At 56.1% G+C, this 26,493-nt stretch overlaps 4 protein-coding genes and 2 non-coding genes across 6 annotated transcripts; 3 read left to right on the forward strand and 3 right to left on the reverse strand.

The window, feature by feature from the left end:
* Positions 1-4,671: 4,671 nt before the first annotated feature.
* DCS_06630 (uncharacterized protein) lies at positions 4,672-4,935 on the forward strand (the record flags this gene model as incomplete). The annotated part of the gene is made up of 1 exon (XM_040803918.1): positions 4,672-4,935. One exon carries the CDS (start codon positions 4,672-4,674, stop codon positions 4,933-4,935), a length of 264 nt encoding a protein of 87 aa, XP_040654022.1.
* A 5,379-nt stretch (positions 4,936-10,314) lies between these two features.
* Positions 10,315-10,494, reverse strand: DCS_06631 (uncharacterized protein; the record flags this gene model as incomplete). The annotated part of the gene is made up of 1 exon (XM_040803919.1): positions 10,315-10,494. The coding sequence occupies one exon, from the start codon at positions 10,492-10,494 to the stop codon at positions 10,315-10,317; it is 180 nt and encodes a 59-aa protein (XP_040654023.1).
* A 2,957-nt stretch (positions 10,495-13,451) lies between these two features.
* DCS_t95 lies at positions 13,452-13,551 on the reverse strand. The gene has a single exon. It is a non-coding gene; the product is annotated as a tRNA-Leu (tRNA).
* Positions 13,552-13,644: 93 nt separating this feature from the next.
* On the reverse strand, positions 13,645-13,744 carry DCS_t94. Its single transcript has one exon. It is a non-coding gene; the product is annotated as a tRNA-Leu (tRNA).
* Positions 13,745-14,715: 971 nt separating this feature from the next.
* On the forward strand, positions 14,716-17,543 carry DCS_06632 (putative MRD1; the record flags this gene model as incomplete). The annotated part of the gene is made up of 3 exons (XM_040803920.1): positions 14,716-14,946; positions 15,009-15,827; positions 16,047-17,543. 3 exons carry the CDS (start codon positions 14,716-14,718, stop codon positions 17,541-17,543), a joined length of 2,547 nt encoding a protein of 848 aa, XP_040654024.1.
* A 1,076-nt stretch (positions 17,544-18,619) lies between these two features.
* DCS_06633 (uncharacterized protein) lies at positions 18,620-21,354 on the forward strand (the record flags this gene model as incomplete). The annotated part of the gene is made up of 3 exons (XM_040803921.1): positions 18,620-19,061; positions 19,120-19,350; positions 19,403-21,354. The coding sequence occupies 3 exons, from the start codon at positions 18,620-18,622 to the stop codon at positions 21,352-21,354; spliced, it is 2,625 nt and encodes an 874-aa protein (XP_040654025.1).
* Between the last annotated feature and the right edge of the window lie 5,139 nt (positions 21,355-26,493).

Raw genomic sequence — 26,493 nt, forward strand, 5'->3', positions numbered from 1 at the left:
AGCGTACAAGTAAGTACTGCAGCTGTACATGTACTGTCTGTACTGTACAGTGCGACGGCGTGCGCGCTCTTACGACGGGCATGGGCCATCATCGTCCGGGGGGGATCCGGCCAATGACTTGGCAACGGATCCTGGAGCTGCTCCATCTCGGTCCACGGATTGGGCCATGCTGCCAATAGCTGCCTGCCCTGATCGCTGATGCTGGCCGGCAAGGGCGGCGAGGGACGGCCTCGTCACGGGCAAGATTCGAAATCGCAGCCAAGTTTCGACAGGCGCCGACAGGACATGCAGTTTGGGTACCCAGGTCGCCCGCCAAGCGCCTCCTCGCAGGCAAAGGTCGACGAGCCGCGGGCGACGGCAGCACGCAGCAGCGAGGAGTACTTGCGTCGCGCATGCTGGCGCTCCGTACGGAGTACCTGCAAGCACAACGGGCAGCAGCACCAAGTGTCATGGCACGGCCAATGTGCAACAGGGCGGGCACCTCGGCTGACACCAAGGGCGCAGCACTAACCTTGCTCGGGATACTAGCACATGTAGGTGGGCAGGTGCACGTAGGTACCGAGTACCACGGTGGGCACCGACGATGCCTTGCAAAGCAGCGCCCGCGCGCCGGCCGGCCTCGTCGCTCGGTGTACTCGGTACCGCACAGGTACATGTAGGCACGCACGCAAGGCAGGTGGTAATCCACCGCGGCACCCTGCTCATTTACGACCAACTCGGCACCCAGCCAACCCGGACCAGTTCAAGCGAGTCTCGCCCAGGACAGGGGGGCAGCCGAGGAGCCCTCTGGGGATGTGGAAATGCGCCTTGGGGCCATGTGCCTCGGGGATGAAGTCACCGATACACAAGTACGGAGTACGACGAGAGCGCCAACTGGGCACCTACCTACCTAGTACCTACCTGCCCATCCACGCAGCGTCCTCGGTGCGGCCGATGGGGCACGCATGGCACTTAGTTCCATTTCCAGCGCCGCTCTTCACGGGGGCGGCATCGTGCTTTATTTCTGCTGGACGTGTGCGATAACGTTGGTGGTGGTTTGAATGCTAGGCGCTTTCCGGTCTCGAGGTCCCATGTCTGCAGCGGGTGGCACAGTGCATACAACTAGTGGCTCGGGCAGAAGTTACACCTGCATCGCTCGAGCAGCCTGTAACCCGCACATGGCGTTATGCGCATTCTAGTACGGAGCGCTCCAGAGCGAGGCAAGTACCTAAAGTTAGTAGGTGTCGGCACCTACACCTCTCTGCTCGGCACCTACCTCTCTGCTACCTCGCAGCATGCAGCACACGTGCGGGCTACTGCCAAAATGTCTCCCAGCATTCGCGGCCCTGCGTCTTCCGACGGTGTCGCCTGCGCTTGCAATGATGTTCCCTGTACTCCGTACGGAGCACGTATGCGAAGCGTTTGCCGCAGGCCCTCGCCCCACCAGCCGGTTGACCATGCCGAATACGCCATCTGCGTCTTTACCGCAGGACCTAGCAAACCCTGCGCCATAAGTACAAGGGTACCGAGGTGGCAGTAAGTAAGTACTGTAAGTACTCCAGTGGAGTACAATAATTACTGTACTCCGTACTGACAACTACTAGGTAACTGGTACTCTCATGTACTGCGCAAGCAGCACGTTGTACTTGCTCCGTACAAGTACGGTGCAGCAAGTAGCCTGCCTGGTACATGCTTGTTAGGGATCGACTCGCCCGCTTCACTGCCACCGCCGCTAGGTTTGCAGTGCTGGTCCGTCGACGCCTGGCCGATGACATTGTCATCACACCCGCCGCTCAGGGCAGACCGCGGCCAATGTTTCTTCCCCTTCTCTGCCGCTCCGAATGGCTCGAGGCTCGGTTAAAGGCCAACGACTAGGCGACATTCAGGCGAAAAGGTGGGAATCCAAAACGTGGCTCCTCCCGCCAGCCGCCGTGACAATTCCGCCGACGTGTAGCGCCATGTCATTCGCACTGTCCAGGAACGGGTTCCCTTTGCTGCCCAAGGGATTCGACCGCCCAACAGCCTCCTGACCCCACCTTCCTCCTACGTCACGCCAGCGCCGAAGGACCTGTCGAAGCTCCCAGCTCTCTGCCTGCTGCGCTGCGGCGTGCCGGCTCCGTCGTCTCGTCCCTCCTCCGCAGCAGACAGGCGGGTTGGTCCTACGAAAGCCTCGGTGTTCGGTGTCATTGCCGTCTCGGCTGGGTCTCGGTGCAACCCAACCCACAATGGACAAATCAGAATCAACAGGCCAGCGCAGTTGGGCCGACAAGTCGTGATGGCAGCAGACGCTCACGAGCTCGTACTCGGACATGCTCCCCGCCAGTGTGCGTGTGGTGTGTGCGCGCGTGTGTGCTGTACTTACTTACAGTACTAGGTACCTAAGTAGGGTGTGCACATACAAGGACCGTTACAGCGGTGGCACACGAACTGCACACGCTCGGTGCGCAGGTCAGCGCTCAGCTTCACTTGCAAGCAGCTGCGAGAGCAGAGCTGCACAGACGTGCACACCCACCTGTACATGTGCATTTACTCTTGGTACCGCACTGCACCGTAAGCACGTACGAATGGTACTAGGTACGCATGCAATCGCGAGCATGTACAGATTGTACATGGATGGTTTCCGTGCACGGCAGTAGGAGATGCCCCCATGTCCGTATGGGACCACTGGCTGCAACGTCGCGGCATGATGTTACGGCTTCACAGGCATCCAAGATTCGAACAACAATCAAGTACCATGAATGCGGGTACACTGCCGATTCATACTGTGATCCTTGCACAGGGAAGCGCGAGGCGTGGTCGGTGCCGATGGCGCTCATGGGCACAGCAAGAGCTGAAGTACCAGATGGCCTCATACCTGCACACCTACAGCAGTGATACGGATGACGAATGTTCCGTACAAGGGTCCGTGAAGTGACTGTTCATGTCCCAAGTACTCCGTACGGAGTATTTAATTACAGAACACTTGCTGTACTTGCATAGAACAGGCGCTGTAAGTAGGTACTAAGGTAGTAGGTAGGCACTTAGGAGCCAGGTACCTAGGTACTAGAGGAAGGTAGGTACTAAGGTAGGTTCTTAGTACGCCTCCATGCACACCTACCTCAAGGTAGTACTTCTACTTGTACACCGACATGACGTGTAGAACAAGCGCAAGGCCCTGATCGGAACGATTGGCAACGTCGAGTCAATATCGGCGTACGGGATGCGATGGGCCGTGGGCCCCTAGAGCCCTTCTGTCCCGATGGACGATCAACATTCGTCCTGAAACGCCAGGCTGGCGGTTCCTGGCGCTGGCTCGTCCAACGCACACTACCTGTACATCGGCCAACACCACAAACAGACGTCTTGCAAACGATGGTGCGGCGAGGAAGGGCAGCAAACAAGGTCCCTCCGGCGGCGGCTGCGCGCATGCATTCATGGTTGGCAACGGCAGCGTGAGCATGAACCGCTCGAACAAGCCGCATGCATGGCCTGCGCGCTTCAACCCATTCATTCGCCGATGCAGCTGCATGACGTAGCCGGCCAGCCGGCGACGAAGAAAGCTTGCCCGTGTGCTCCTCCGCGCCGAAGCCGACGGCCTTCCGCACTCTGGAGGGAGGGGGGCGGTTCCCATGGACGGACGGACATGGACAAATTTGCAGCCGCGACCCCTCTTCTGTCGGTGCATTCTCCGTTGCCAGCAGGGAGCATGGAGTCGGTCGGTCACGCCAGCCAGCGCCTTGGCCATCTCCCGTTCCAGCAAGGGGCGAGAGCGAGCGCCATCGTCGCCGTCGAGGGAATACTACTCCGTATTCCTCCACCAATTGCCGAATGCGCGCAGCGTTCGAGGCGGGGCAAGTCAAAATGTCTCGCCCTCGAAATGCACTGCTACGGGCGGGGGCATGGTAGGTTCGTACGAAGTTGACCTCCGCACAAAGTAGTCGTTGCCTTGGTCGCTGTTGGGATCCAAGCCAAGGCGGACGAGAAGGAGAGCAGCTGTCGACGTGCACGGCACATGTAGATACACTACCAGATGGGCTCGGTACTTGCACGTAGGTTAGTAGTCTGTCTGTCGGAGGATGAGCTTGAAATCCATCCTCGTCCTTGGATCATGTGCGTGAAACACAAGTACAGCTACATAGATCCCACGAAGAGTACTCTGTACAAAGTCTCGGATCATGTGTGTTCTTGTGCTTCCGCTACAAATACGGAGTACAGTCTACTGTAATTATTAGCACAACAGTACCGAGTACGAAGTGCTGTAGCTATTACTGAGTACTCCGTACCAACTCGGACCACCCTCATGCCAATGGGTACGCCGTGCATTGGTAGGTACTACTGGCACTTGGGCATGCAAGTACTCCGCACCGCCGTAGCTCCTGGTGCCTGGATTAGCAGCCAGGTACCCGTAAGCAGTGCGAGCACCGGACGAGCACACCTAACCACACGTCGTCTTAGGGGCGGTTAGCCCGCGTCGGAGAGCACCGCTACGGAGCACTAGTGCGGAGTGTCATTGCATGCACAAGCGCTCCCTACAGCTCGCAGAAGGCTACAGTACAACCGCGCCTCGCTGAGCGTTTGCTTCGCCTCGTGCCAGCTACCTAGTACATTTCGCCGTCGCACGCAGCTCGCCTCGGCTTGCCCCGCCGCCAGCAGTTCGGCGCAGAGCGAGCGGGAGGCAGTCATCTCAATGGCGTCGGTGACTTGGCAGGTAGCATGGTGGGAGGCTCGGAATCCGGTTCCGCCCATGGTGACGAGCGAGCCGATGCCCCGCACGAAAATGGAGCGGTTCCACGACCATGCTGGGGTCCAAGTAGGCTCCCTATGAGCTACCCCGTGTTTCCGACGATGGTGCTTCACGCCGCCGCCAACGCAGCCGTTTTATTACGACTGCTCTGGTGGCAAGAGTTCCGCGACTCGTACGTCGACCTACATGTGTACACCTACTCGCATGTGCCCGATAATTGGACGGGAGACTGAGACTGTGGCGGACTGCTGCGAGACCGACGATGCCCTCGGCCTCCTGGCCAGATACCGCTCGCGGGCAGCGACCCGTTTCGTCGTGACGCTGGCGTCTGGACGTGGCGGCCGCCATCATCGTATGGAGGAAGCCGGCTTCGAGGCGGCTGACACAAGATGAAGAAGACGTACTGACGTGTACACACCTACGTACCTTGCGAGTGTGGTGCGTACGACGATGACGCGAGTGTTGTCATCACGCGGTGCCGCATCGTCCTGCTCGTATTTCTCTCTCGCTCGTCCACGCGGAGCGCAAGTTCTCGTAGTCCGCACGGTGCATCCAGACGGCGACCTGTAATTAATCCATGTAGGTGTCCGTATCCGAGCCATCGATGGCCGCCCCTCGCCCTGATCTCGGCGCTTCTCCGAGGGCAATCTGCATGCACATCAGCCGCCCAGTCCATGTCGACGGCACTACTGAGAACAGTGCGTGGACTTGCTCGAAACGTGCGGCTAGTGGTTGTACGCACCCCTGGTACGGCGTACAGGCACAGGTATTACCTGCGAAGTAATAATACCTAGTATGATTCCATCATGCTGCCCCGGACCATGTTCTCAAGTAAGTACTAGCAAGTACAAGACCTACCTAAGTAAGTACTTAGTCGGGACCTTCCTGCCTGACGTGCCTTGCTCTGGATTATTGCCTCGTACCTAAGGCACCTAGGTTGGAGAATAATGTCCTCCGTACTCCGCAAATTGGTTGTACATGTACATACAGTACCTACAAGTCGTCCCCAGACGCACCATCCCCACCTCCTGGTCGAACCGGACGGGGATGCGTTATTAGTACGTACTACTGCGCCTTTGCTGTACCACTGTGCTGAACCGTACGTAATACAGGCATGCCCATATAATTGTAAGTACTTGGTATCTGCAAGTACAGTACAACTGCTTGTGCAAAGAGTGCTCCCTTGCGTATTACTCTGTACTCCGTACAAACAACTACTTGTGCTCGAATGGCGTGCGCCAAGGTCCTGCAGCCTTCTCGGGTCGGAACGTACTGGTGGGCAATAAGATACGGACAGGCACCAAGTACCTACGGCAAGTAATCAAGGCATTTAGTAGTACTTAGGTAGGTGCCTAGCAATACCTTAATTAGTACTTAAGTACTAGTCGTACCAAGCAATCTAGAACCTTCAGAGGCCGCCCACAAGGTAATGCTTGCTTGCTTTACTGTAAAACTCCGTACTCGGCATGAAATACGGTTCGCACGTCCTCTTCGGTAACAGGTACTTCGTATGGACTAAAATACTCTGTACAATTCAGTTCAATGTTCATTTCTCCTCACCTTCACAACCGGCAAGAATGCCTGCTGCCAGGCAGAGCAAGATGTTCGGTGGCGTGGAACCTAACGCAGAGGGAACATGCACATCCTCGTATTGGTGCCTCTACGGAGTACAAGTACAGTACAGGTGTATGAGTAGTGTTGAAGCAAAGTACTCCGTACTCCGTAAGTACAGCCCGGTACAAATATTACTCCCACATGTAAGTACTACTACTTCGCACTCCGTACTCCAACGGATATATATAAGTAAGTACTTGTACTTACGGAGAACGGATTTCTCAAGCCAGCACACCTACTTGTAAGTAGCAGGTAAAACCTACCTAGTACCTAGGTACCTAACCAGCTCGTGCTCCCTTCTCCATTCGCTTGGTGATTCCACCTTGGCATCGCCAAACAGCCGACCGGGTTCGCTCACCTTCTGCGCTGCGTCACCAGTATTCGACGAGAATGAGCCGAAGAAATAAACGTACAGTGGGGGTTTTGGTTGATGAGAAGGCGCAACAGATCGGCAAGGCGATCGAGGCGCGCACCATGCATCCGCCATCATGCACCCTGCATTCCTGTTCGCCCCGATGACTCGCTCCATGGGCACCCACATGTACATGCACACTGTATTACGGTGCCCTCGCTCTTCGTACATGCCTGGCACGGTCAGCGTCGATCTAGGTGGCGACAATGTGTAGGGCGTACGCAAGCAAAGGGCGTCCAAATCCAAGTCCGTTGCCCACGGAGAGCATTGGGCATGGCGGTAATATCCTCTGCTCTTCTTGATTAGATGCTTGGAATCGTCGCCAAGAGTGAACGACCTTCCGATGCCTGCTCGTGTGGGTGGGAGAGGGTATGACTGGCGTGCTGTACTCTGTACTGTACGAGCAATACTTACAAAGTAGGTAGGTACCTAGTATTCCTTATAATATGTACCTACTACTGTAGGTGCTGTAGGTAGTACTAGGGTAGGAACATGTAGGTGCCTACTAGGTACCTACCTCATAGTACGGAGTAGGTACCTAGTAGATAGGTGTACGGAGTACGGAGGCGCCTGTCCTCCTTCTGGCACAGCGAGCAAAAACTACCAAGGTACCTAGTATGGTAAGTATGTACTAGGTACTAACGTAGGTAGTAAGTAAGTACCTCCTGATGTACTCCGTAAGTGTGTGTATTCTTATGTAAAACAAACTTTGCATACGGAGGATACTGTACTGGTATGCGGGAGTGCGAACGAAGCAGGGTGAGGGCGTATTACTACTGGCTAGTACTCCGTATTGCAAAACAAGTGTGAAAACTCCCTCCAGTACATACTGTACAAGTACAGGAAACTGTCACAAGTGGGAGACTCTGCACTCTTTGGGAATCCGCTGTGGGTGGGACACTCGCAAGCTCAGCAATCGTAGGCGGGTCCTGTATAACTGTGTGTCAAGAACTCTGCACATGCATAACTCAATCCATGAGGATGCATGTACTCGCTGTACAATACATCTATGGATGATGAATCAAATGGCAACACATGCACTCTCATGTGAGCTTGCCTGATACCAAGCTGGACGGATACATAAACATGCACGCCGTAGTGTGCACTTGGCCCCTACAACTACCTGAAAACGTAGTTGATCATGTGGTGACGGTGTTGCGCATGACGGAACAACATCGAGACGGTTCGCGTCCGTCTCTCCTCGTCCCTTCCTTCCTCCTGCCTTCCTTCCGCCACCTTCCTTCCACCTACCTTCCTTCCACCTACCTTCCTTCCACTTACCTTCCCTCCACCTGCTTTTCCTGCACCTATCCTCCTGCCACCATTATGCCCAACGTGTATGTGTATGGCCGTGTCCCAGAGTGCATCACTTGTCATCCCACCCATCCCCCCCTCCTCTTCCCTCTACCCCCCCTCCCTCCCAGCATCGACAAAACCATCCAATGTCAGCAAGTGCTCTTCAGCCCATGTTTCAGTAGCAGAGCCGTGCCGTGCATTCCTCGTGAGGGGAGTGCTCTTCACCAGTCGCCGATGCGGGGTAAGAAACAATCAACGCAGCACTCGCCCCTACACGCAACGCAAAGTAGGTGTACGTGTACCGGTACGAACGAAAAGGGAACATGGATATTCGTGCCACATCTGTACGAGTACGAGTACGAGTGCTTCGTCGGCATGTTCCTTGAGTGAATGACGGGAGACGAAGCATTCAGAGGGGCCCAAGGTCGTGCCATGCGGTGGTGGCGGGCTGGAGGTAACGTCCCCCACGCTCCTGTTCGCCGTCAGAATGACTGTTCCCCAGCATGGCGGGGCTTCCTTTCGCCTCATGGAACCGAGTCCCAGCGGTTTAGGCGACACGTACGTCTTTGCAAACGAGTACATGCACGCATCGTTCGGGGACCCTATCCTGCCACGCCCTCGTCTCAGCTGCGACCTTGGGCAAAAAGGGAAACGCTTTTGCGCCGGAAGCGAAAGGCGGAAGAACATTGGGGTTGGCGTATCGTGACCGTCCCGAAGCGATGTTCCCGGAGATGCTCCCGGAGATGCTCCCGGAGATGACCTCAGAGATTATCCCGAGGCTAGAACGGCAATCCCTCCATCTACAACTACCGACAAGTGTCGGCAACGCCCACGGCCGTTGCATGGGGACCCTTGTGCGTGCACGGCGCAGGGCTGCGGCAAGTTCATGGATCGAGACGCAGACATCAGGCGTAGGCGTGTAGGAGTGCGGCGAACCTGCGTGTGCATTGGCTCCGTAACGCAGTCGAGGTGGTAAGATCGTCGCACCACCGTCGGCACCTTGTGGCTCCATGGTCGTCGCATACTCGTCCACGTACATGTATCATGCACGCCGGCGGACACGTCAGCCCGCCCTGGTTCCCGGGCCATCGAATCGAATCGAGAAGAAGCTCGCATAATCATAACTCATTTGGCAGCAAGATGAAGAGTCGAGACCATGGCTAGAGGAGCTGCCGCCTCCCTCTGCCCTGTCGTGCTTTTCATCTGTACACCGGCATCGTTGACACGGGCCCGAGTCGGACAACGCAGAGTCGAGCGTCAAAAATTGCACATGGTAGCTGTTGGCCTGGTCTCGCTCAGCATGCGTCTCCGAACATGCGTCGCAAAGATAACCGTCCCAGGGCTTGCACCCCGGCAATCTCGGCCGTGGAGATGCAGGCACTGGTTGGCCGTCGCGGGCTCGTCTTGTCCCATGGCCAGTGCCGACGTCCCCCATGCTGTCGTTTACCGTTGACGGCAGGCGGTGGCGCCATGGCCACGATCACCACGTAACATGCATGTTGCAGCATCGTAACACCGGACCCCAGCAGAGGACTTGAAAACGCAAGCAAATATGGCCATTATGGGGGAGGGGTATGGATTTACAGTGGAATGCCATGTCCCGGGCGGCGATGAACCACGTCTTCGGCCGTTGTGACCATCTCCAACGCCATCCATACCCCCCTTGGGGCCGGGCCACCTTCCCCCATCGTGGACGGTATAGTCGCATGCCTATGGTGCTTTGCCGTTACTGGGTCTTGAAGAGGAGGATGGCGCAATGTCCGAGGTAGAAGTATATGAAGTGCTTCGTCTCTGTCGGGAAGCGTCGTGCGTTAGCGCATGATGCCACCTCCCGTCGCTCCGGTGGCCCCCATCGGCCTCCTGGTCGTCGTCCCAGGCACGTACCATGAGTCACAAAGCTGCCAAAGTTTCGGCCAACGACGCAGTGCCATGTTGGGCCCTTTCTTTCGTCAAACTGTTTCGAATATGGAACCGGTCAGCCGTCTGCATACGTCGTCCGGCCACACACCGATACCGTAATCGGGAGGAGGTCGATGTTTCGGAGTAGACTGACCGTGCGCTTGATGTGCTGGGCAATGTCCTGTCCGGCCACGTTAGTGCGGGACGTCCCCCGACGACCAAGTCCGAAGCCCTGCACTCGCCTTTTCAATCGTAAACTTGGCCATGGCCTCTTGAGCTGCGCTGCTTGTTAGCCTCCACCCCACGCGTGAGGCAGTCGTCGCTGCGTACCGACTTCGATCGACTCTTGTTGCATGTCGTCCGTCTTGCTTCCCATCAGCAGCAAGTTGGGTCATGGGACCATCCGGAGAATCTCACCATGTCGGCCGACTTGATCTGCGCTACGAGGCGGGCGTGCTGTCAGTTCCAAGTGGCCATGACCGTGACGGGGAGCAGGCCGAACCCTACCGTCGAGCTTCTCCCGGGCCGCCGAAGGCTCCGCCTGCTTCTCGGGCGTGGATTTTTCGAGCATCCTGCCGGCTTTAACTAGATTCGATAGCAGGTCGCTTTCGTCGTAGAGGAGGTGGCGTCCGCGCTGGGCTTTTGTAAGCAGACTACGTTCGCCGAGGTGGTGATCTTGGAAACGAAACTGCCTCCACACAGCCCCCTATCGATCCGAGGAAGAGTCCGAGGGAGGCAGCGGCGTGATGGCCGTGGGAAGACGTACGATTATGAATATGGCTGTCGAATTGTAGATATGCCTGCTCTTGAGTGGAGGAAGCCTGTTGCGCGCCCGGTTGTTATTGCCTGAATCGTGGAGGATTCGGAGTAGCGACAGGAAACATCCGCCTGAGGCGGCCGTCAGTCGTCGACGGTTCACGACTAGTCAATAATAATTAATTACCGTAAGGGGTAAGTCGGTGAAGCAGCCTGACATTTGGGCTTTTAGTCGGGAAAGCGCCTATACCTGCCATGTCTGCAGCGAGAGGTCACTGGGATACCTAGATCGTACGGGAAAGGTACTTGATCCGGAAGAGCTATCATGTACCTTTCATGTACTCCGTATCGTGCGTCAACTCGCAATCACTTGCCCCTCAATTGCCACCCTCGGACCCCACCCACTTGTCAAGGCGCGCTATCGGTCTGTTGATCCAACGACCTTTGCCCCTCCACGAGCAAACAATACAGAGCCGCGAAGTGTAAGTAAGCTGAAGAATCCGCATCGCCTGTTTCCTCACAAAGAGCATATAGGTACAGGGCTTGGGCGTCCCATTCAGCTGATCCCAATTAGTTCGTGAGCGGTCAGCCAACGTATGGATCAGGATCCAGTCAAGCAGTCGACCCCGCCGTTTGAACGAGCCCAATCCCAACCCATCCCATGTCCTGAGGGCTATCGTCAACGTCGAACGAGGAAGCAATGGAATTCGGTCGCCCATCCGGTGGCTCCTCTTCCAAAGCCCCAGTCAGGTGTGTGTTCGGCATGGGGTAACTTGCGTATTGCTAAGCATATGTGCTGCTTAACAACATCTCGCTCTCCACCTGGAGGTCGAACCTCGCCAAGGCAATTGATGAAAGAAGTCATCATCAGCCCATGCTCTTGATCAGTTCCCCAAGTCACACTCTTCGTGTTGTTGAAACCATACCCAAAGCTTCCTCGTCAATATTGGAATGCATCTTGTCGGTTTCCTCGAACAGGTTCTGCGTTGCGCAGCCAAGTCCAGTCCACACTCGATGGCCCTGGCATCCATTGTTGCCGGCACAGTGCCGTATCGGAAGATGGGAGCATTCTTGGTGGAAGAGCAGTGAGAGGGAATATCGCAAGCGGGGTTCGGAAGCAAAATAGCCACCCCTCTTTCGCACGGGCCACTGTCCTGGAAGTTCGCGGATCGCCCAATTCATCAAACACCCGCATCACCTCTTTCAGTATCAAATGTTCCTCCTCACTTGGGCTCGCTAGTTTGACCCGAATGATTGCAATTTCTCTCCTCAACAGCATGGATTGAGACCAGAGGCTACGTTCCCGGCGTGCACTCTGAGAAGTCGGTTCTCTTCTCTTCGCCCATAACGGTCTCGCCACAGTATCGACCAAAACTCGAGTTCTTCCTTGATGTCGAAACCTACATGTTGTACGCCATTATGGGTAATATCCGCATTCCCCATGGATTAGATGTACTAAAGCGTACTGAACTGCGCCTGCATGCCAACAGCGCGCGTGTCCACAACGGATTCGGCCGCCAGAAACTCTGCGAGGCTACATAATTTACTCGAATACAATTCCGTACGGGGTCTTCACCAGCCTCTGGTAACAACCACATTTCTGGCTACTCTTGCTTGCCCCTTGGAGAGCAGTCCGGCCCTGTACGAGAACCCGGTGGTAAGACCTGCATGGGAGTGGAAGGATCTTCGCAGCTCCTAGGCTGTTTTCTTGCCGGGGTTTGTATCCACTCGGCTACTTTTCAAAGGGTGTGCGATGCATTTGCATCAAAATGGCTGCACATGGTACACATCCATATGCGTCGGCCACAAAGGGGTCACTAACAGGCTGTCGGTCAACGGCTCCAGGGCAACTATAATGATACTCGAAGCAGGGCTCCCCTTGATCTATAGGAGAGTGGCGTGTTGGGGGCTACTGGAAAATATATACACGTCACTTGATTCTGACTATTCTTAGCCTGGCTACTTGATGTAACCAGCTGTGTGGCCTCGTGGTGCTCTCTTGCAGGCGGGCAGTTCAAGGCAACCGTATGGAGTATTGGATGAGGGAACATGGGCACGGCTTGTAAGTCTTGCCCGTATGACACGTGCATCGTTGAATCTCACCGATATGGAGTCTTGAGAGCCTTCGATTGCTATGGAGTAAACGGCTTTCCAGTTGTCGATTGCGATATTTGAAGTGTTGAGATGCCCTGTCGAGCCGGTGTCAGACAGTGTTGTGAGGCAATTGTTCTGCGCAGTATATTGCATGAGGACAGCAGGCCAAGGTGGAGGGCATCAAAGAGAATCAGCCTGACGCGCGTGTTCTTCATTCTGACCACGCCAAATGTCCCATGGCGAAGTTCACCTCGGGCATTGTTACTTTGTCTCCTTGGGGCGACTGAGTACATCATTGACTGAACATTCGTCACGCTCCTGCAGATATTAGTCGTGTACCGGTGCCATCCAGGGGCAAATGCAGCGGACCTCCGTCTTGCATCGTCTTGTATCGTCTTGTACCGTCTCGCTTCCCCTGGCCGCCAAGAAGAGACTTCGAGGCGGACTTGCCATGTGAGAGAATCCGTCGTGATTACCACCACCCACTATTACTACGGTTTCACTTTGGGGGGGACGTACTGCTGCCAGCAAGTCGGAATGAGAATAACGTGCGAGCCCGACGAGGTGTGTGGATGCATCAACAACAGAGCTTGCGACCTTTCGAGGAAGCCAATATCGCCTAGGGGGGCAGTGATTCACGGACACTGCGAGAGATGGGAACCAACATGCCAAAAAAATTGATGAGACTGGGACTCGAACCCAGGAGGATTGCTCCATCAGGAAACTGGAAGCTAAGGTAACCTTAACCTGACGCCATAACCAACTCGGCCATCTCACCGAATGGGTTGTTGCAGAGTATTGTCTTGAGATTGCCGTCGGTCACAATCGACTTATAGCCTGTTGCTAGTGTACAAATGTAAAAACAAAAAAATGATGAGACTGGGACTCGAACCCAGGAGGATTGCTCCATCAGGAAACTGGATGCTAAGGTAACCTTAACCTGACGCCATAACCAACTCGGCCATCTCACCGAATAGATTGTTGTTAAAAGACATGCGCCTTAATGAACTATATCTTTGTTCTTCATAATCCAAATTCAACCCACTGCTAATACTTCTCATCCGTTATTGGATGTGCTGATCAAGTCGCAATCATTAGCCCAACCACCCTTTTACCTCTGTCTATTTTAAGGACATTGAAATTCCAAGGCAGTTATGAGGAATGCAATTCCTATAATAAGCAATTTGTAACTAATCCCGCTTGGCTTATTCCTGTTCGGAATGTGGAAATGTGAATACCCGTTGAGTACAGAGTATAATTCACCATCGCAGTGCTATGATTGCCGCAAATATGCCTAGTTCAGTATTACATCATTAATGTGTTTACGGATTTCTAAATGCCACATATGTACTTGTACCACTGCAACTCAATATCAAACGGAGCATGCGCAATCATGCGTAATGTTTATAGGGATCACTATCACGAATGAGACGCAATCCTCACAGAGGGAAAAATGCGAGACGAGATGAAGATGTGGCCACCGCTCGAATATTGCTCTCTAGGGTAGGCCGCCTGCTGCCTTGAGATTGACTACTGTACCTAGTAGTAATATGTGTACTTTACTCCGTACTCCGTACTTAAGTAAGTACAGCATACTGTACTTTGTTGTTAAGTACTGGTAGCATTAGCGAGCCACAGAAATTTCAAGTTTACTTGTTCATGTATGTACTTACATGTGCGCTGAAGTTATTACTGTACTGAACTTACTGCACATGTGCTTGGTAACCGAGTAGGGGTTATGGTTGGTTACGTTATTTCATGAAATTACAGTGAGTAGGTAGGTGGGCCCAAGAAAAATCACTGCGGGCCCACTACTTCAGACGCGATCCCAGAGTCGCTGCCATTTTTTTTTTCTCCTCCCAATTCTCCAACTCCAGAGGCTGCAGGCAGACCTCATGGCAGCAGTTTGTACTCCCGTGGCATGACCATTTCATACAGCGCCATGGCCACGTCAAGGGTATTTGTCAAGGGCCTCCCCCCAAACATCACAGAGGCCGATTTCCGAAGACACTTTTCTGCTCAGGGCCGCGAAGTCACCGATGTCAAGCTGATATCGCAGCGACGCATTGGCTATGTTGGATACAAGAGCTCCGACGACGCATCACGCGCCGTCAAGTACTTTCACAAGTCATACATTCGCATGTCAAAGCTCTCCGTCGAGCTCGCAAAGGCTGTAGGTTTGGCAGTCACCCACCCGTGTCCGATTCTCCACCCACTGACGATGGAGGAATGCAGATTTCAGACCCGACCCTTGCCAAAAACCACAAATTCCCCTCCCCAACCGTTGCTCCTGCTGGCCATGGTGGTCAGCAGCTGGCTGTTGACCATGATGCAAACCCGAAGAAGCGGAAGCGGGAGGAGCCGGAGCGTCCGGACCCCAATCTGCGCGAGTTCCTCCAAGTCATGAAGGCCAGAAGGGAAGGCGTTGTTGATGCAGATGAATCAACCATTGAAACCCCTGGGACTGGGGCAATGATTGTTCCAGAGGGCGAGAGTGACGACGAATATGACCATATACCGGCGAGTAAAAAGACGTCAAAGAGTGCTCGTCCTCTAGCGAGCCAAAAGAGACGCGACAACGACGAGGCCCACCAGGCGCCACCAAGGGATATGAAAGCACATGATGCATCGCCGGCAGACGATGCCGGCAGGGCACCTGAGCCCCCCGAGCCCCCTGAGCGCCCCGAGCAAGCGACCGACAACAAGTCACTGGCGGCTGACGCTACGGACGACGATTGGCTGCGGTCGCGAACAAGCAGGCTGCTCGATCTTGTAGATCCTGACGACCTTATGACCGATACCGCGCCAAGGCCCCAGCAGGGATCCGTCGAGCAAGACACTGGGAACGATAGGGGCACGTCTCATTCCTCGGACGAGTTGATGCGCGACGTGGCCCATGACGCCGCCGCCGCCTCCGCCGTCGAGGAAATTGCAACGGATGATGCAGTCGAAGCAATCTCCAAGACGTCTCGGCTCTTTGTCCGCAACCTGGCCTACAGCACCACCGAAGGGGACATCCGTGATGCGTTCGAGAAGTTCGGACATTTGCAAGAGGTACGTGAAGACATGACCTTCCCATCACAGCTTCATCGAATTCCAGGCGCAAGGATGAACCCCAGATAGGGACAGCTTATACTTTTGTATTTGATGAGAACCCTGGGTGAAATATTTTAGTAGATGCTTCAGTTTCTGAGCCAATGCCTCGCGAGCACATGATATTTGCGGAATCACCATCATCGTCTGACGGTAAACGGCTAACGCATCATCCGTCAGGTACATTTGCCCACCAACGCGGCGGGGTCCATCAAAGGGTTTGCCCTTGTGCTGTTCGTCGATGCTGCCGACGCCGTGAGAGCATTCCAGGCGATGGATGGGGCAACGTTTCAGGGGCGAATTCTTCACATCATTCCAGCCACTGCCAGGAGGGAGCAGGGGCTGGACGAGTATGGACTCTCCAAGCTCCCGGTGAAAAAACAAAACTTGATTCGTAAGAAGGCCACGGCGGCCTCGACGGCGTTCAGCTGGAATTCGCTCTACATGAATCAGGACGCCGTCAACAGCTCCGTCGCCAGCCGGCTCGGTGTCTCAAAAGCCGAGCTTCTGGACCCTACCTCGGCGGATGCCGCCATCAAGCAGGCCATCGCGGAGACGACCGTCATCCAGGATACCAAGGCCTTCTTCGCCGCCAACGGGGTAGATCTGGAGGCATTCAAGTCGCAAAAGCGGGGCGACAGAACCATACTGGTCAAGAACTTCCCGTTTGGCACCACCATGGACGAGCTCCGACGCATGTTCGAGGAGTTTGGACCGGTGCTCAAGGTTCTGATGCCTCCGAGTGGCACAATAGCGATTGTCCACTACGCGCAGGCAAATCACGCCAAGGCGGCGTTTGGCAGACTCGCCTACCGACGCATCAAGGATAGCGTGCTCTTCTTGGAGAAGGGGCCCAAGGACCTGCTAAAAGATGACCAGTTGGAGACGGTGACGCCTGCCGATAGCCAGCCGTCGACCGGGGTCCAAAAGTTAACGGTCGGGGACCTGCTGTCGACGGGCGAGAGGACGGATGAGGCGGACACGACCTCCTTATTCGTCCGCAATTTAAACTTCGCCACGACCACTAGCAGGCTGGCCGAAGCGTTTGGGGCCCTCGACGGGTTCGTGTCGGCACGGGTCAAGACAAAAATGGATGCCAAGAAGCCCGGCCAGACTCTGAGCATGGGCTTCGGCTTCGTCGCTTTTCGGAGCAAGTCCCAGGCGCAGGCGGCGCTCAAGGTCATGGACGGCCATGTGCTGGACGGTCACGCACTCGGCGTGAAGGCGTCCCACAAGGGCCACGACGCGGCCGAGGAGAGGCGGCGGGACGACCGGGCCAAGAAGACGGCGGCGCAGAGGACAAAGATCGTCATCAAGAACCTCCCCTTCCAAGCCACGAAGAAGGACATCCGGACCCTGTTTGGGACCTACGGCCAACTTAGATCTGTCCGCGTTCCAAGGAAGGCGGACCACACGGCAAGGGGCTTTGCGTTTGCAGATTTCGTGACGCCACGGGAGGCGGAGAATGCGCTGAACGCCCTGCGGGACACGCACTTCCTGGGCCGCCGGCTGGTGCTGGACTACGCCGAAGCCGAGGCGGTCGACGCCGAGGAGGAGATCGAGAAGATGCAACGGAAAATAGGAGGGCAGGCCCATAAGGTGGCCCTTCAGCAGCTTACGGGTGGAGGGAGGAAGAAGTTCAATATTGGCAACGACGGGGAGGACGACGAGGAGTAACCGGTTGACAAGGAGAACGCGCAAACAGACTATTTGGCTGCCCGTGCTGGCCTGCAAGACTCTAAGGAGAGATTATTCCCTCGCCCAGGTATTCTCATTTGCGATTTTTCTCCATCGCATCTCCCTTGACAAGGGGTGCTGACGATGAGCTACGCCCGGGCCGGCGGTGGCCGCGCGCAAGTCGTGATGCTGACGACGTCAAAGCCGCGGCGCCGGCGGCGATGATTCGAGAGCCATCTTCAGCGAAGAATGGGATGTGGAGGATTGCGCAGCCATGTTGTCCGATGGCAATTTGCCTGCATGCCGTCGCGGCTTCGAGGTGTGCGCGTGTGCCTGCGATGGGTGACTTGCGGTGTTGGTGCCCCCCCCCCCCCCCTCCCCCCACGCCCTCGCCCTCCCTTGCATACTAACGCCCTCGCTGCAGACCTCAGGATGCCATGTGGCCCACGGTCTGCTCGCCGTCACCCTCACGCAATTGGCCCCGGCCGCATCGTTCCGTAACTGTAGACAGCCAGACGGCAATGAATGGGTAATGGCTAGTTTGGGGCCCGCCATCGCCCGTCTTGCCGAACACCCCCCCCCTCCGAGCAAGCGCAGCCAGGCTACGTCAAGGCCGCCACCCACCCACCCACACCCCCTCTCTGTCGGGTTGGTGCAGTGATTTGCAGATTGCATCTTGATCTTTCGAGTAAGGTACCGAATCTTGGAGCTACTACGTCGCTCTTGGAGCTACAACCTCGATGTGGTACCTAGCCGCTAGGTTAGCTGATGAGGGGGACGAGGAAGCACGAACCCTGTCCCCCCTTCTTCAATATCATCAGTAGACTTCGTCCACCTCCTCCACCCAGTCTTGGATTTATATGGTCTCGAGGTCTCCTTGGGATGACCTTCTTCGTTCCAGTCTACCTCGTCGCCTCCTTCACGGCATACATTTATCCCACCATTCCACATCCTCAAATTCCTTTCAGCATTTCTTGTCCTCTTCAACTCGCTCTTTTACTCTACCATTGCTCTGCGAACGCATTCGTGCTGGTTGAGCCTGTTCTCGTGAACACCTCCATCGGCATTCCTCGACCATGTCTTCCTCACTCTATCAGCCAAGGCCGGTCCTGTCGTCGCAGAGATACTCACAGTCTCCGGATTACGTCGACTCTCGACGCAACAGCATCCACGGGCCCCCGAGACCACCGTTGCGAGAATCGACTGGCAACGTCCAGGCACACAACTTCAATGGTATCGTGTCGTGCTACCAGAGCCCAGCGGCGCTGTCCCCGTCGATGACGACCAACATCCCCCCCCCGATGGTGCCTTCACAATCGTACGACTGCCTGTACAGGGTGCCGACTCCTCGACAGCAACCGCGCTACCAGCAGCAGCGGAAGGCCCGAAACTCGATCAACCCGCTCTACTGGTGGCCCGCCTTCCGCCAGTACCGCAACAGGCAGGCGCACAAGGACACGCAAAAGGACAAGGGAGGTGTCTGGCGCCGGCCGGAGCTCGAGGATGCCTTCGTCGACTGTAAGTGGGCCGGCCGAGTCGTCGGAGCTGGCCTCGCGAGCTGACCGTCGTTGACCAGCCGTCCTCCTCATGCCTCACATGGGCCGCCGCAAGTTCTCCATGGGCGGGAAGCTCCACGGACGCAACATGCTCATCAGCGAGTACATCTTCGTCATCTGCGTCGCCGTGCTCGGCAGCAAGGAGATTTTCCGCATCGACAACAGCAACGAGAGCATAGAGCAGATGGGTCGGAAGCAGGTGTCGAGCCACATGCAGGTCGTCAAGAAGTTCTTTGAGGACCTCCGGTGCTGTACGTCGCGGGCGCGCGGGCCGTCGGACGAAGACGCTAACGACGCTCGCAGTTCACTTTTTGTTTCCCTCGGAGGAGAAGAAGGAGCCGGGCTCGACCAACTCGGACGACTACTACGACGAGGAGGAGCAGGAGTCCTTCAAGTCCAACCCGGTGCTGACGGCCTTGGCCGAGGGCCGGGTGCCGGACGTCAAGCCCAACTACGAGTACTTTTCCCAGCTGCTGGCGCTGCAGTCGGCGATATGCGTCCGGCCCAAGACGTGCGAGGTGTTCGTCTCGTCGTCGGACATCAAGATCCGAGACGACGTCGCCTACGACGCCCACAACACGCCGCTGGACCAGGCCTCGTTCCCGCACCTGAACAAGTACCGGAACTGCGACGACAGCCCCAACGTGCTCGGGAAGGACGTGCTGCTGCACGAGTACACGCGGTCCCTCGACCGGACGACGTCGGCGTGCGTCAAGACGGTGACGCGTCGCTGGCAAAAGGACGCGCCGGCCATGTACGAGACGCTCGACCTGCCCTCGCGGGACGAGGACTGCCTCCTGCTGGAGATGTGCGCGACGATCGAGCTGCACGAGCACGCCAAGTTCCCGTCGGGCTCGGAGCTCACCGGCTTCGTCGAGGTCAGCGTCGGCGGCCAGCCCGGGCTGCAAGGGCTGCAGAACCACCGGTGGAAGTGCATCACGCGCCTGACGCGGCCGGCGGAGCTGCACAGCGACGAGGGGAAACAGGGGGTGTACACGAACGACAGCGGCATCCACAGGCGCGGCTGCAACGACTCGAAGAGCGACTGCGACTGCCACGGCCGGCCGCGGACCGACATTCACGTTCCCTTCCCCGCCGTCGAGTGGGCGAGCATCCTCAGCATGGCGGTCCAGTACCCCGACGTGGAGCACCAGCGGATGAAGGAGAAGCGTCGGCGGACGGCCGACGGCGACAAGAAGGAGCTCGAGCGCGCCGGCAGCAAGCGGAAGCGGTCGGAGGACGAGGGCGACGCCGCCTTCTGGACGCGGCGGGAGCCGACGGGAAGCGACCTCATCTGCAAGGTGGCCATGTACCAGGAGCTCTGGTCGTGCGCGCCCGACTCGACGCAGTGGACGCGGCAGGCCATCATCTTCTGGCGCTTCAACACGACGAACCAGTGGCACAAGTACAACCCCGTCTTCAAGCCGGCGGGCACGACGTGGCGGTGGCTGACCATCAACGATCCCATGTCGCGCTACCACCAGCAGAAGGCGCTGGTGCACCCGTCGACGGGCGTTTCGAGGGACGCGCTGATGTCGCCGACGCCGTCCATCGGCCAGCACCTGACGGCGACGATGAACGAAACGTTCAACTCGGCCTGGGAGGGCAACGGCAACCACCACATGCCGAGCGTGCCGCCGCTGCAGACGTCGGGCTCGAGCCTCAGCCTGTTCGACTCCTTCTCGGGCGGCCTCGCGACGCCGCCGCCGACGGCGACGCTGCCCGGCGGCTACCCCGCGAGCGGGAACTTTGAGCCGAGCATGGGGCCGAATTCGGGCGTCAACTTTCTCCCCACGCCGGCGGCCGGCGCGACGAACGAGCGGCCGGCTCCGGCGTTGGGCAACGGCGGCCAGCCCTACTACGACGGACAGCCGTCCTTTGGCGACGTCAAGCCCATCTCGACGGCGGTCGGTCCGTACATGCCGACGGCGTCGTCGCTCGAGATGCCGAACCAGATGGTCTACGACAACTCGCCGTGCGACACGAACAACATGCCCGGCTGGGACATGTCGGCGCTCGACGGCTGGACGGGGAACACGCCGGCGGCGCCGCCGAGCGCGACGTCGGAATGGGGGCCGACGCCGTCGAAGATGGAGCCGCAGGGCGAGCAGCACAGCACCATGTGGGCGCCGCCCCAGTGGCCGTTGTCGGCTGGCGCAGCGCCTGGATCGCACGAGCGGGGAGGGAGCCCGCGACCGACGAAGAGGCGGAGGGATGCCATCGACAGCCACGTGCCGGTTACGGCTGCATGGTAGGGCGCGGACGACGAAGCACGACGATCCCTCGAGGGGCTACGGGAAGACGGCTCACGGGCGTTGAGGAATGAATGAACATGCGACGAGCATTTGGCCTCTGTCGGTTCGGCGCTTCCGGTGGGCATGGCGGGGCTTTCTCTTCTTCGGGGAAGAATAATAATACCACATGATTAGACGTACTTACATGTACACTTACGAGCATGAATGAGACGCTTGCTTCCAACGGACTCTAGCTTTTGAGGTGTGACTGTGCTGGTGGGTGCATGCAAAGAGACTACGCGGCCGTTCCTGAAGCTAATGCGGACGCTGGCGTGGCGCGTGCCTAGGAGTAGCTCGACGCTACTCATCGACCACTAGTGGATAGTAAGGGGTAATACCTTTGCTCCATGCTATTGCCAAGCTTGAATGAAGCTATACGGAGTGTAGCTGTAGTTGTACATGCTCGAGTTTCTTCAACGGTGTGGGTCACGATACCAGAACGAAGCAAGGGAAGATCCTGAAGCCGTAGTTTCTTTTTGCCGCTTGTTTCATTCCCTTGTGTTCCTGAACAGTGTACTTACGGAGTACGGAGTACAGGTACACATACCTAGTACAGTATGTAAGTGCTTTGTGTCTCTGTTTTCGCTCTCACGGGGGTGCCAAGGTACTGGTAGAAATACATCTTACGGTTGTACTGTAGGAGTAGGTGTATCTAGTACCTAGTATTACCTAGTAGGTTAGTACCTAGTAGGTGTACAACTACTCCGTACATGTAGGTGCACAGTACCTACCTATACAGTAGTAAGTGCTGAGGCACAGTGGATCGGTGGGCACTTGTAGCTACTAGGTACAGCACTGTTAGGATTATATACAGCACTCTGTACTCCGTACATACCTGTAGCCCCCCTGTTTTTGGACAGTCACGGGACATAATGTTTAGTACATTTCACAGCTATTCGGTGCTGTCACACCTAAATTCGCGCATCAACGTACTGTTATAGGCTGGTTTGTAGTGTAGCTTGCGACATATTGTAGCAATTGAACAGAGTAACAACTCTGACAGTCTGTGTTGTAGAAATTATTATGTCGTCAATATACCAACCAGTTTTACAAAATCCAGCTGTCAAAAATCAACAGTACTTTTTGGCTTTTTAGCAATTTTAAATAAACATTATTTTTACTAATTAAACAGCCTATTATTAAATAAAAATAATTTTAAATACAATATAGTTATAATTATAACATATTTCAATACTAATAGCTATTTTATTACTTAACAGTCTTATATACAGTTAATAGTCTTGTATATAGTTAACAGTCATTTGTATAACCAACAGCTGTTACTTATTATACTGTCGTACCTAATGATCGCTCTGTAAATAATACTAACTCTCGTTGCACCTCTATCTGTCTCAATTACTGCCTCAATCACTGCCTCAATCGTGCCTCAATCACTGCCTCAATCGCTGCCTCAATCGTGCCTCAATCGCTGCCTCAATCGCTGCCTCAATCGCTGCCTCAATCGCTGCCTCAATCGCTACCTCAATCGCTGCCTCAATCGCTGCCTCAATCGTGCCTCAATCGCTGCCTCAATCGCTGCCTCAATCGCTGCCTCAATCGTGCCTCAATCACTGCCTCAATCGCTGCCTCAATCGTGCCTCAATCACTGCCTCAATCGCTGCCTCAATCGCTGCCTCAATCGCTGCCTCAATCGCTGCCTCAATCGCTGCCTCAATCGTGCCTCAATCACTGCCTCAATCGCTGCCTCAATCGTGCCTCAATCACTGCCTCAATCGCTGCCTCAATCGCTGCCTCAATCGCTGCCTCAATCGCTGCCTCAATCACTGCCTCAATTGTGCCTCAATCGTACCTCAATTACTGCCTCAATCGCTGCCTCAATCGCTGCCTTCAAGTATGTTAAGCGACAATATATATTAAGTAGCAATGTATGTTACGTAGCAATATATATTAAAGTAGCAATATATGTTGAGTAGCAATATATGTTTGAGTAGCAAAATATGTTAGCGTAATAGTACCTTACTGTCTAGTATGCCTTTTGTACTCTATACATACTGTTGTATGTACTAGCTTTTTGACTCTATACATACTGTTGTATGTACTAGCTTTTTGTACTTTAACAGGCTCTTATATTAAACACTACACAATGCCTTATGTTATGTTTGAATAGCTACTGTGTTTGTATCATAAATTACTGACCAGAACGAAGGTGCTTCACATGAACGTCACCCTAACAGTCTGTCGGCACCTTGACATCCGGTTACGAGGCTGTCACGAAACAGGGCACGCACGCGTAGGTACCTACGCAGTAATACGTATAGTACTCCGTACAGGACTCCATTAACCCGCGAAGCAGCCGCCCCAACAGGTACCACCAGCCCTAATGACCGAGGCACCTCCTTTATCTACTTCGTAGCGCGAACTACTGACTTTCTACCAACTACCTGTTAGTAGTGGCAGTGGGTGTGGTGGTAATTTAGCACCGACGACTTGGAACTAGGCATGGTTGCTGTTGCAAATACGATAATCGGCAACTGGCACTTGAGGGTGTGGTACTATTTGTAGCAGAGGTGAGCTAATCGCAATGTACCTGTCCACTATTAGCACCTACTACAGTACACGACACCTGCAGTGACGGTATTGCCAGTGGTGCGTGGCAACGGCAGTTTACCAGTTTGCTAGTACCAGTATTAAGAGTACCTAGTAGCTTGGGATGCCACGTCTGGTGGTTGCTGTGTACTCAACGTGGTTGTTGCAACGCGGTGGAGGAAATGACCCTTGCGCTGCAGGTCGCCATCTCTACCTGTCGTCCGAACAGCCCACTCGCTGCGTTCCCCTGGCGGCAATCGAATTTCGTATCCGTCAGGCTTGCCGGCGGAGGAGAGGAGGTGCGAGTAGTTGTAGATAGGTGGATGCAAGCCGATCACCATGGCGGAGGGGCAGGCAAGTCAACGGCGTACGGCTGCAAATGCGCTACGACGACTTGCATGTACCAACAGCCGCTACTGCTACCCACCCCTCGCCCTGCTCCAGCTGTCCTCGTTTGATAGCTTCATCTCCCTTCCCTTTGCTCGCCCTCTCCTGCTCTCGAGTAAGTCCGGACACAATTACATCCCCCCCCTCCCCCTTGGGGAACGACGCCCTCGGAGACTTTGCACAGCGAATCGATACCAGCACTGCGTCTTAGTAACCGCTCCGGGACGACCATGGCGAGTTTGACACGGCCAAGTCAACGTGGTGCACATGGCACCAAGGAAAGAAATGCTTCGTGAATGGCGCCCTGGGAGACTGCACAGAAAATACATCCGATGCCACTAGCATGGCACCTTGGTATCCGCTCTAGGACGACGGTGGCTATTACGACATGGCGAGAGTCAACGTAGTGCACATGGCACCATTGAAAGAAACGCCTGGCCACGGGTGGACATTCTTGGCTCGAGCTCGGTCACCAGAGTGTACGCCTTTGAACGTGCGTGCCATGAGTCTGTCGGCCTGCAAATTGGTCCTGCAAGTGCATGAGCATGTGCTGCGACGCGGCACGACACGACGGGGGCGCGACACGACGGGGGCACGACACGACGGTGACCCGACGACCACATGAAAGACGTTGAATGCTGCAAGCCAGCGGCCGGGACGAGGTTCGACGGGCTGGCTGCTCGCTTCACGCGCCGCGGGGGCGAAAGCAAAGCAGGCCAATGCCGGGCATCGTCTCGCTCCTGCGTGACCTTGCGGCGGTGCCCTGCGAGGCGCTTGGTCAAACGACTTGGTGAGAGAGGGCCTTCCCGACGGGTGGAACGGGGCGCGTCCGAGATGCATCGTGTCCTTGGGTGTCCCCGGGCGGCGGTGTCGCACAGGACTGTGCACTGTTCGTTTCATCTCCCGTCGTTTGACGACCTCGTTCGGGGATATTCAAAGGCAGGGAATCGAGACCAAGGAAAGCCTGGCCACTGCCAGGAGTCAGGAGGACATTAATCATCCGTAGCTGCCTCGTCGTGGACGGCACACTTGGCAGCCGAGTGCGGTGTCGGCAGTGGCGATGGTAACGGCCACCGCCACGGCAATGGCATTGCATGGGGGGGGGGGGGGGGGGGCGCTAGCGCGACACGGCCAGGGATCCGCTGAGGAAAGTGCTTACTACCAAGCTTGGTCATACGTGCGTGGTGCCCGAGGTCCTCTATGGAAGTAGCCATGGACCCGGGTACGGTTCCTGCTCCGGAGCAGCCATGCGGCACCCGTCTTCCTTCCGTTTGCACAGCCATGGAAACGTGTGGAAGGAACTGCTTGACGTCAGCCACGTCGGTTGACGACACATGAGGCAGGCACGGAGTACAGAGTACGGATGGCGGAGAACGGGAATGGCTGGCAGGTCCACCCGCGCGCTAGATGGTGCTCGTCTGAAACGGGTACGGCCGCGGCACGTACTCGTACCGCCACCAGCATTGGACGACAGCTCGTCCGCCGTGCCACTTCGCCGCGGCCTCTCCTCCTCTCGTTCACCCCATCGGCCGACGTCGTATAGCCTCGTCCGCAGGCTCCCTGTCTGGCCGTCCGGATGGCCGTCGTCATGTCGCGCGGCGATAGGCTGCGCCGTCGTCCCGCCGTCATCCCGCCGCCGCACCATCAGAGTCGAGACGCTGCTGCGAAGCTGGATGGCGGGCATGGCCATGGTTTCCTCCATCCAAGGAGAGTACGAGTACCAGAACGCTACCGGATGGTGATGAAAGGCCCACGCCCACGCCGTAAGCATGTGCTGCGAAGAAAGAACCGGGGGAGGTCGATTTACCTTTTGATGTTGCCACCAGTGATATAATAAACCGTCTGCCTCTCACCAGTGACACAACCGGCACATTTCATGACGGCACAACACAGCACAACACAGCATAGCACAGCACAGCACTGCACAGAACAGAACAGAACAGAACAGAACAGCACAGCACAGCACTGCACAGAACCGCATGGCGCAAACGAGCCAATGGTAACTTGAAATAGTCCAAGAGAACCATCGGCGCCGTCTCCGCCATCGCTTTTCGACCTCTCCTTTCCGCAATTCCTCGCATCCTAGGGGAGAAGCGGGAACAAGCTGCGAGCGATTCGACCGTAGGAAACGCTCGCGGTGATTCACCCTCTCCCGGGGCGCCGACC

This window comes from Drechmeria coniospora, chromosome 03 (genome assembly GCF_001625195.1).
Source record: "Drechmeria coniospora strain ARSEF 6962 chromosome 03, whole genome shotgun sequence".
In the NCBI taxonomy this organism is placed as follows: domain Eukaryota; kingdom Fungi; phylum Ascomycota; class Sordariomycetes; order Hypocreales; family Ophiocordycipitaceae; genus Drechmeria; species Drechmeria coniospora.